At 35.8% G+C, this 9,556-nt stretch overlaps 2 protein-coding genes across 2 annotated transcripts in view; one reads left to right on the top strand and one right to left on the bottom strand.

The window, feature by feature from the left end:
• The window catches only part of LOC106102990 (glutamate receptor 2-like), a gene marked incomplete at its 5' end in the record, with an annotated part of 7,284 nt that extends 3,820 nt beyond the window's left edge, over window positions 1-3,464 (top strand). The window contains 7 exons of the mRNA XM_013282616.1: window positions 284-507; window positions 1,036-1,173; window positions 1,325-1,523; window positions 1,897-2,128; window positions 2,305-2,420; window positions 2,728-2,880; window positions 3,219-3,464. Of these exons, the coding sequence (XP_013138070.1) occupies window positions 284-507; window positions 1,036-1,173; window positions 1,325-1,523; window positions 1,897-2,128; window positions 2,305-2,420; window positions 2,728-2,880; window positions 3,219-3,413 (1,257 nt within the window). The remainder of the gene's footprint in view (window positions 1-283; window positions 508-1,035; window positions 1,174-1,324; window positions 1,524-1,896; window positions 2,129-2,304; window positions 2,421-2,727; window positions 2,881-3,218) is intronic.
• A 166-nt stretch (window positions 3,465-3,630) lies between these two features.
• Window positions 3,631-9,153, bottom strand: LOC106103059 (glutamate receptor ionotropic, kainate 2-like). Its single transcript, XM_013282713.1, has 16 exons — window positions 8,832-9,153; window positions 8,659-8,751; window positions 8,361-8,504; window positions 8,113-8,222; window positions 7,772-7,928; window positions 7,402-7,610; window positions 7,126-7,311; window positions 6,876-7,025; window positions 6,225-6,662; window positions 5,625-5,848; window positions 5,399-5,536; window positions 5,049-5,247; window positions 4,692-4,923; window positions 4,490-4,602; window positions 4,058-4,216; window positions 3,631-3,857 (listed from the first exon to the last, which is right to left on the bottom strand). The coding sequence occupies exons 1-16, from the start codon at window positions 8,845-8,847 to the stop codon at window positions 3,681-3,683; spliced, it is 2,745 nt and encodes a 914-aa protein (XP_013138167.1). The 5' UTR covers window positions 8,848-9,153; the 3' UTR covers window positions 3,631-3,680.
• Between the last annotated feature and the right edge of the window lie 403 nt (window positions 9,154-9,556).

The following is a 9,556-nucleotide window of genomic DNA, read 5'->3' as shown; positions in this document are numbered from 1 at the left end:
TCTTAGGCATCAAAGAAGTGTGTGTTTACGCTTTATTATAATGTTGAGAATTAAAACGATTTATTCCAGGTTAGTTATCTTTTTATTCATCCCCCAGACTTAACAACAACACGTTCCCATGGTAACCGCTTACATTTTTATATCCAAAGAGTATCAAAATTATTAAACATGTCACAAATTAAAAAGCTAATTATCAAGGAACATTTACAGTATATTTACACGTAACACTAATATAGAATAGATTAAAAAAATCGAACAGTTATATTGAGAAACTCTGTTCCAGAATGCGGAAATGGCGATCAGTGATATTACAATAACATCGGAACGCAGCGCAGTTGTAGAGTTCTCGATGCCGTTTATGTCATTGGGCATTAGTATGCTGGTCAGAGAACGCGATCCCCAGGAACCCGATATGTTTTCTTTCATCAAGCCTTTGGCTCTGGATGTCTGGTTATATTTGGCCACTGCCTACATAATTGTATCGTTCGTTCTACTAATTTGTGCTAGGTAAGTTAAATCTTCCTTCTGCATGTATTTGGCTGTCTATACTCAAGAAATTTTAATACAATGATCTAAGTTGTACAAAGAACAAAGATATGATGTGTAAGGGAGTCTATGGTATTTTTTTAAAGTTTAGATTCAATGGCTTAAATTTTATGTTTAATCTCGAAGGTGTCTGAAGTAAACGTGTACTCCGTTCCTCGTGCTGAATTATTTCCTTAAAATCAATACTGGTAGGAAATGTTAGAAAATGGATGAAAAAGTGGGGGTAGTTTTATAAAAACACTTGCAAGGAGTGGCAGAGCTCTCAGTTTGGCAGCCCGTCAGTCGCTCAGAAGCGCAGTAGCTCAGTACATTTCTAGTCGTCAGCACTGAACGTTCGATATCTTTACATTGTTACCTTACTTGAGTTTATTTGTTTTAAAGTAATTAACAAATACTGTCAAATTGTAAAAATGGCATTGAAATCGAAACATCTAAAAATACTATTTAGTAATTATCTTTAAAGGTATTTTTGCAATGTCTTACTTTTAGAATGAGTCAAGGTGACTGGGTTAATCCTCACCCTTGTAACCAACATCCTGAAAATCTACAAAACATTTGGAGCCTATACAACTGTATGTGGCTCACAGTCGGCTCTATAATGACACAAGGTTGCGATATATTGCCAAGGTAAGAGTAGCTTCAAATAATATTGTATCTTCAGTGACGAGTATACTTCACTTAGCATATGTTCTTAATTTTTCGGCAGTGTTTTGTTATGCGTTGACAGGATTTGCGAGTCTTTTTATATTAACTGTTTATAGTGTTTTTATCATTCTAGAGCGGCAGGGTCACGTTGGGTGACAGGAATGTGGTGGTTTTTCGCCCTCATTGTGACTGCATCATACACAGCTAATATGTCAACATTTTTGAGTAACAGTCGACGTGATAACGATATAAAAGATATCAAAGAACTTTCAGAACAAAATGAAGTATCGTACGGCGTTCTTATTAATGGTTCTACATACAACTTTTTTGAGGTAAGCATAAATTTAAAAGTATACATCGTCAAATTTTAATCATTATGTCATTACCTTCTAACTGCCACTGCTTTGATTTAATTTGAAGACCCTGAAATAATTAGTGAGGCAGTAATTAAATTGTACACCATCAAAACAGCTCACTATACGTCCCCACCAAGGGGCTCGGACCCTACCATAAGTAAGGGTATAGGGTCACTAGGGCATAGTCAACCACGCTGCACTGAGGGTTGGTTGAATTCACACATATCTTTTCTACGCTGCTATGTGCACGATGTTTTCCTTCACCATAGAACACGATTTGTACATAGGAGATGATAAAATTAGTGGTATGAAAATGATGTATTATTTGTGATTTGTTTCTTTTAATCAGAACTCAAACGATTCGGTGTATCAGAAAATATGGACTGTTATGAAATCCGCTAAGCCAACGGTTTTTACCAACAACAATGACGAAGGCAGAGATAGAGTGGTTAGAAGTAAAGGAAATTACGTCTTCTTTATGGAATCAACTGCTATTGAATATTACATGCAAAGAAATTGCGATTTGAAAATGGTCGGTTCTAAGCTAGATTCTAAGGATTATGGAATCGTATTGCATAAAAGTGAGTACCGATTTATGTTTTTTTTACTTAAACACAGTTTTAGCTTTTAATCCATAAATGCATGGCTATTTTCACAATTATGAATAATTACGTCTGTAACAAGAGCAGATTTTAGTTTTATAAAGCACCGTGTTTTTTACATTTAATTTGGATGCGCCTGTCCAATTATATTTCAGATTCTCCTTACAAGAGGCTTGTAGATAATGCTATTTTAGCATTGCAAGAGACAGGAGATTTACTTACCACGAAAAAGAAATGGTGGGAAAGTGATGTTAAAGAAGGAAATTGCGAGGTAATGTGCAACTTGCATTATGTTTATAATTATTAACCTTGCGGTTTTCGCGGAACGTTCTGCTTCGTTGCCGCATTGTAGAACGGTCTGTCCTCGGCGGGATATCCCCACCAATACAAATTAGGGTCTATCAAGAAGCGAGCCTATATTACATCAAAGGCCGTCAACGCATCTGTAGTTCCTCTGGTGTTGGGGATGTCTATAGGCGTCGTTGACCACCTTGGTGTTCACGCCGTTTGCCCCCTTTTATTATAAAAATGTGAATTTTAGCATTACATTGGTATTGATTATATTTTTTTTTCATCAGAAATCTACAAACGAGGCAGAAGACAACGGTTCATTGCAAATGAAGAATACCAGTGGAATATTTTTAGTGTTGGGTTTTGGAGGAATATTAGGTTTCTTCGTTGCGATTATTAATTTCCTTTTACACGCGCGACAAATTTCTGTTAAAGAAAAGGTAAGGTTCATTTTTATAATTTCGAATTTACTATTGTATTTAAATTCGAATAAAGGCTACTAGCGTAGAATGAATGTTAACGTAATGGAATAAAATTAATATCATTAGATTATGTACTAAAAATCGAAAGTAGAAGACATCTATTAGACTAATTTACCCCATAGCTTGCTCGTAGTTTTTTGAATATTCTAATCGTCGCTTGTTCACGCTGTTTTTAGTCGAAAGTAGTTTTAGGCAAAGCCATTTTTTTCCAAATTTAATTTAAGTAGATATAAGTTAGCAAGCATTGGTATATTATGCTATTTGTTGTGGGTGTTTAAAGTGGTTTTTGGTTGCAGGTGACCTTTAAGGAGGCTCTGCTGAGCGAGTGGCGCGCGTCACTGGACCCGCGTGTGCTGCACAAGCCCGCAGCGCCGCCGCGCTCCGCGCCGCCCTCGGCCTCGCCCACCCCGCGCCGCGAGCGCTCGCAGTCCCGAGCCGTCTCCGTGCTCAGAGCTGCCACCTCTTTCATCAATTTTGATGAAATATATTAATTATACCCGAAAAAGTGATTTAACGAGGTAATTGATTATCTGCTTATATTAGGATTTCTCTAAAGCAGAACACAAATCGATTAAGAATTTCTTTATTAGTAAAAGTCGCCTGGCATTTTTGGAAAAAGAGAGCAAATAAAAAATAATGGAACAAGAAAGGAATTTTATTAACAAACATGTCAGTTTTAACGTAATTGTAATGTACATTGTGCAATATAAGCAAATAACATGCTAAGTGAGCGCATTTGAGTTCACATTAAGTTTGAATTATTTAAAAACATCGAGGTGGAAGAGATCTGCCGCTGAGCGTAGTACCGAGGACGCCCTCGATGCTATAGACCCCGAAGCGGAAGACGATGGTCTCGAATGAACAACGGGCTTCTCGGTCTCCCAGAAACTTAGAGCGAAAGCTAATTCTGCCCAAAACGCATCCGTTTGCGACATCTGGAAATAATATTTCTTAATTAACTCTTTTACATTCTTACATGGTTTTACATTTTAAGGTTGTTTCAAATAAATACATATTCTTTATGGAATGTTGTATGAAATTTATCATTGCATTGTTTTTCATGTAACTTCCATTCACGTTGTCCTGTCACACTTGTCGTACATCTTCCTACATGCATGGATATCATAGTAATTACCTTTTGCTCAATAGCCACTTCTCTGACGTGCCACAGAAACTCAAAACCCCCCATAGCCGCTGCCATACCGCAGCCTATGCCGAGTACCACGAACACGCCGCCTACATTGTCGACGCCCAATTCCTCTGCACTTGCACCCTCTTCTCCTGCCTCCTCTGACTACAGAGTACAAAAATCATTAAAAAAAAAACAAAAACAAAGTAAAAACAGTCTGACGCGATGTAGCCAGTTATGAAAAATTAATAGGTTAAAAAAGAGTAAATTGAACACTACCATATTTTATGTCTAGTCCAGAATCGACCTTTAAATATATTTTTAGAAAATCAGTTTGATACACTCGGATAGCGCATATTTTGTTAGATAATAAATAGTACATAATAAATCAACGTGTATTTAAACTAAGTATAGTTTTTAACAAAAGTAAAAGCTTACAACACAGGCTAGTTCCTTGGGGACTTTCCACCAACGATTTTTAAATTCAACTAATTTTCCACTTTCAGCTAATTTTAGTACTGCATTATCAACGGCTGTGCGGTATGATGAGTCTAAAACATATAGACAAAGATATAAAAAGGGATAACGTGATCTTTGTTAAGTGTCTCTGCATTGGAAACGGTTACGTTTCTTTACGTACCAAATGGCATAGCTATGCCGTATCCTTTAGAGTCCAATGTGCTACCGATTTGCATTAGATTACAGTTCCGTTCTAACTCGTATTCAATAGCAGTTGATTCCATTAGGAAGGCATATTTCTTTTTCATTTTTATTACTCTGTCTACGCCTTCCTCGTTATTTTTAACAAATACTGATGGTCGTGTCGATTCCATTGTTCCCCACATCTTTTGAAACGTTGACACATTTGAACGCTAAAACGGTACATTTTTTTTAATTCGTAATTTCAAATTATTTTATTGTCCATTTGTGTTCATCAGCCTGAATCTAAATTAACACAATAACACGAATCCTAAAAATTTAGTATAACGTATTTTACCTTGAAGAATGAATAAGTAGATCCACCTTGTACCGTACCATATTTAATTTTAGTTTGCATCGCTAAATCTTCAGCACTTTTTATTGAATCGTCCATAGCTGCATTGGTGAGGAAGGCAGCTAAGTTTGCAGTGTACGAGGAGCACATAATCAATGCAAAAAACCACCACATTCCGCACACCCATCTCGTTGAATATCCTCTAAGAAATGTAACTACATTAAATACGAGAAATGTTAAAGTAAGGGGAAGGAAGGTTAAAAAGTATTTGAGAATATTGTCTTATTAATGTTAGATGGTTGTTGGAATCAGGAGGTATCATTATGCAAATGTATAGTGTCATAACTTCTTACTTTGGTAGGATATCAGAACCTTGCGTCATAATTGAACCTACAGTCAACCAACAAGAGTTTTTGATGTGCCAAATATTTTCCAATTCTTCTGGAGATTTATCACATGGATGAGGATTCTCCCAGTCTTTTGGTGCTAACCTGCAAAAACATACCAGTTCAAATTTTCTATAATTTTAAAATGTATTAAATGTTTTGAAAGTAATTTTATTACTTTAGATTTTATTACCTAGCTAGTACGTGAAGTAGTAGAGAAACCATTAAATAAGCCGCTGCCATATAAATCCAGACATCTACTGAAAATGGCTTAAGGAAGGAAAATAATTCGGGAGGAGGAGGTGTCGGTTTTGAATACAGAATACTAATACCCAAAGTCATAAAAGGCGTTGTAAAGTCAACCGACGATCGTCGCTCATAAGTTATAGTTAGATCACAAATAGCTAAATCCGCTTTCTGTAATAAAATAATCAAATTATTATTTTGTATTTTATTGTCGCCCGCAAACTTCGTTAGCGCAATTTGGACCACCTGTTACGAAATTTTGACAGCGCGGTATTAAAAAAAAAGGAGCCTATAATATGCCTAACCATGTCAACAACCCTTGAGAAAGTCACGTCTAAATCGGCCCAGCCGTTTTGGAGATTATTCGGAACAAACGCGGTTTGCGGACAGAAAAGACAGACAGACAGATGATTTTTTTTAATGCGATTTTCGTTATCAGCAACGTTACATGATCTTTCTGAAATCTGGAATTTTTCTTTTCATATAACAAACAGACACTCTAATTTTATTACATGTATAGATATAAATTCAAGTAAATTAAACAAACCCGTTCCAGTAGATATCCTATAAGACCGTCCCAAGTTTTAGTTTCTTTGTTGTATGAACCGTAACGATTACCCGGTACTATTATTATCTCGTAATTGAGATGTAGTGTTTCGGATAAAATTTCATGTATTAAATCTTTCGAATATCCTTCGTATCTGTCATTTCCAGTTAGTTCCTCGCCGTCTTTGGGGGTCTTTTCAACCAAGTATGGCGCTCCAATTCGTGACACTACTCTAAATGTTTTGTTTTGCCATTTCTCAGCTAATAAATCTGAAAATTCTACCGCTGTTCTAGCATATTTATAGCCAGTGATAGAATTCCATTTCGCTATGCTGTTAAAACCACTATTAGATAGTTCCATTATTTCAACGTTGAAATAAGTCCTTTCGCCTGTTGTATTGTCCAGTACCATTTTATCTGTCATACCAAATGTTGGATTCTGAAATATAAAACAGATGACTTGATTACAAAACAAAATCAACTTAGTGAGATCAAAGGTATTTTGTTGTCTTTTCCTTTGAATAATTTCCTCTGGTAACCATAAGATGTGCAGTATCTTGGTGATTTACTTGTTTTAGGTTGTTTATGTTATCCATTGTAGTCTATGTTCACCGATTTCTACAAACATTGTTTTATATTACGTTAAATTTACCATAAGCAAGTCCAAAAAATCTTCGCCAACTTCCCATTTACTTTCAGAATCACATTTAAGTTCTTGTGGTTCTATAGTAAATCCCTCTGGTGCAGTTTTAAACGCATCTGTTATTAATGTTGCCGCATCACTAGCTAGTGCAGCTTCTACCTTTAAATTTAAAAATAGAATAGATAAAAAAAAAATTCTTATAACATTAAATTCTTTAACATCAAAAATAATTGTATTTACTGAAATGCTTTGTACGTACTGTTATTTCTTGGGTTGTTTTGGGTATTTCGACATCAGACGCACCCCTTGTCTTCCAGTCTGCTAAATATGATAGTGTTCTTGAATCAGAATGATCCACAATTCTCATTGAGGTAACGTTCGATAGACCATATCGAAGTTCTTCTAAATCTAATGTATGAGCATCGAGTGACATGAGGACATAACTCTGGAAAAGACGAATTAAAATGTATTCGAATTTTAAAAAGGAGTTATAACTTAATGTCGTTGTTAAATACTTGGCTTTAAGTGCACATACCATGTAGTCTTCGAAAAATTTAACTTCATTAGCTTGTCGTAAATATTCAAGGATCCTGTTTGCTGGACAATCGATGATAACTCGTGTAACACCCGTTGTCTTCACTGCTTTGAACAGAGGTCGATTGTCACCGCCGGCTGCTAGTCTACGCACAAACCATTTGTGACCTGGCTCCGCGTGTTTCAATATCTCTTGCAGTCTTATTAGCCCTATAAATGTAACAAATACATGAGTAATTAGGGAAGTATATGGTATGTGGTCAAAATTCGAGATTTGAATCGAATACATGCCATATTCTTAGCTTCGTCAACGATTGAGAAGTTGAAACGATAAATTTCTAGTTCATTTAGAATGATTGGATTTATCTTACCCTGATCATCATCGTAAAATAGTGTATAGCTGTTCCAGTTACTATCCTTAATGTGTGAGGCGACAGCTTTAGAAAGGGAGACTGCCTCAGGATACAAATTAATTCCAGGTGGTGTAGGTCTTTTTATCCCTCGGGCGGGGGTAGGTCGCCAAACTGCCTTCAAAGAGTTTTTTTATTTAAATTACCTTATAAAATGTAAATTTAAAACTTCAAATTAGTTTGCAATGTCCTTAAATCGTTAGTAGATGATGTGCGTTTTTATTGTTTCAGTAAAACTTGCAAAAATTAAGTTTAACGCGAAATAGCAAGCCGCTGTAATGGTTGAATTTCTCTATACTTACTTGTATATGGGGAACCCTCGCGGCTCTACACCGTGCTTCAACCACCGCAGCAGAGTTCGCGTCTGTTGGCCCGAATATAGCAACAACGCCGCCGGCTAACAGTTCGCATGCTGGAACAAACCAACATAATTTTCTTCATTGTTGTCTGTTACTTATTTCAAACATCTTCACGTATCAAATAATAAAATAAAAATTGTCAACTATTTGTAAATTTGTAGTAAATCAATCAACGGAACAAAGGATATTACCGGCTTTAGAGGCAGCAAAGCTATCCCCCTCAGAAACATGTATGACTTTCATTGTGAAGTGATAACGTTTGCTTTCGACTGACGCTCGTGTCAGAGACGACGCGAACGCTACTTCTGCCAATGTATTTGGTGGTAAGATAACTCCTGCAATACAAGTAGATTCCTTATTATGAAAAGAAAAGTTTAGTTGCGTGTTTCGGATAATAACAAAAAGTATCAAATCCATTCATAATAATAATTGTTGCAATTCGTTATTTGAATGGAACAAGTTACAAAGTACGTAAGCCAAAGTACTTACCAATGGGAATAGTTGTTTTCAAAGTTTCGAATTTCCTAAACGCGTTTATTTTGGGCCCAATCGTAAGGTAAAAAAGACATAATTTGACTACATCTGTAAATTGTAACAAACTAAAATGCAATTAGACGTAAAAGAAGAAATTAAAACTATAATAACGCAACATACATACATACCTTGACAGCGAACCATTTTTATAACTTTCAAGAAACTTACGAAGACGTTGTTAAGGTTTGCAATGCGTCTTATTAAAACTTTTTATGTTGCATTTTGTTTAGTTTCTTTTACAAACTAATCTTCGAAATCAGGAGCGAGAGACTGGGTCACGCAAGCCGATCGATGCCAGCGCCCCCAACTGATTACCGGCCAGAATCGTTCCAAGCGTTTGACGTACGCATCACAAGAACACAGCCAAATAAATTGCACTGCATCTTATAAATAAACGACCGAACTGAATTAGTATTCAAAATAGAACGTCATCTAATTTTATATTTAGAAAATTGTAATATTGTATACCAAACCGAAAAGACACAAAATTGACCTATTGAAATTCTTAAGTAGTCGATTAACACTTAAATAGACAAGGCTGTTTATATTAAATCCTTTTAATTTTGCATTTATTTGTTAGTGCCATTGTACCCGTCTTTTAAATAATCGTTGATCAATTGATTTTTGATATTTTTGATTAATTAATTTAATCACACGATTACAGAGGAAAACAGAAAACAAATGGTATTTTTAAATAAATTTCTAGAGACCTGGTATTATTTTTGACCTGGTTTGAGACCTGGTTTTATAGAGACATAATCAGGTCTTTAAGTCTGTTAGAGAACAGGTGATACGAAATGCCACGGTCACTGCACTTGGCAGTATTCCAGCTGGTAATTCTAACTGGAGACAC

Source organism: Papilio polytes, unplaced genomic scaffold (genome assembly GCF_000836215.1).
Source record: "Papilio polytes unplaced genomic scaffold, Ppol_1.0 DF823879.1, whole genome shotgun sequence".
NCBI classification, from domain to species: Eukaryota; Metazoa; Arthropoda; class Insecta; order Lepidoptera; family Papilionidae; genus Papilio; species Papilio polytes.
The sequence above is the reverse complement of the archived record's forward strand: the minus strand, read 5'-3'. Positions and strand labels throughout refer to the sequence as shown.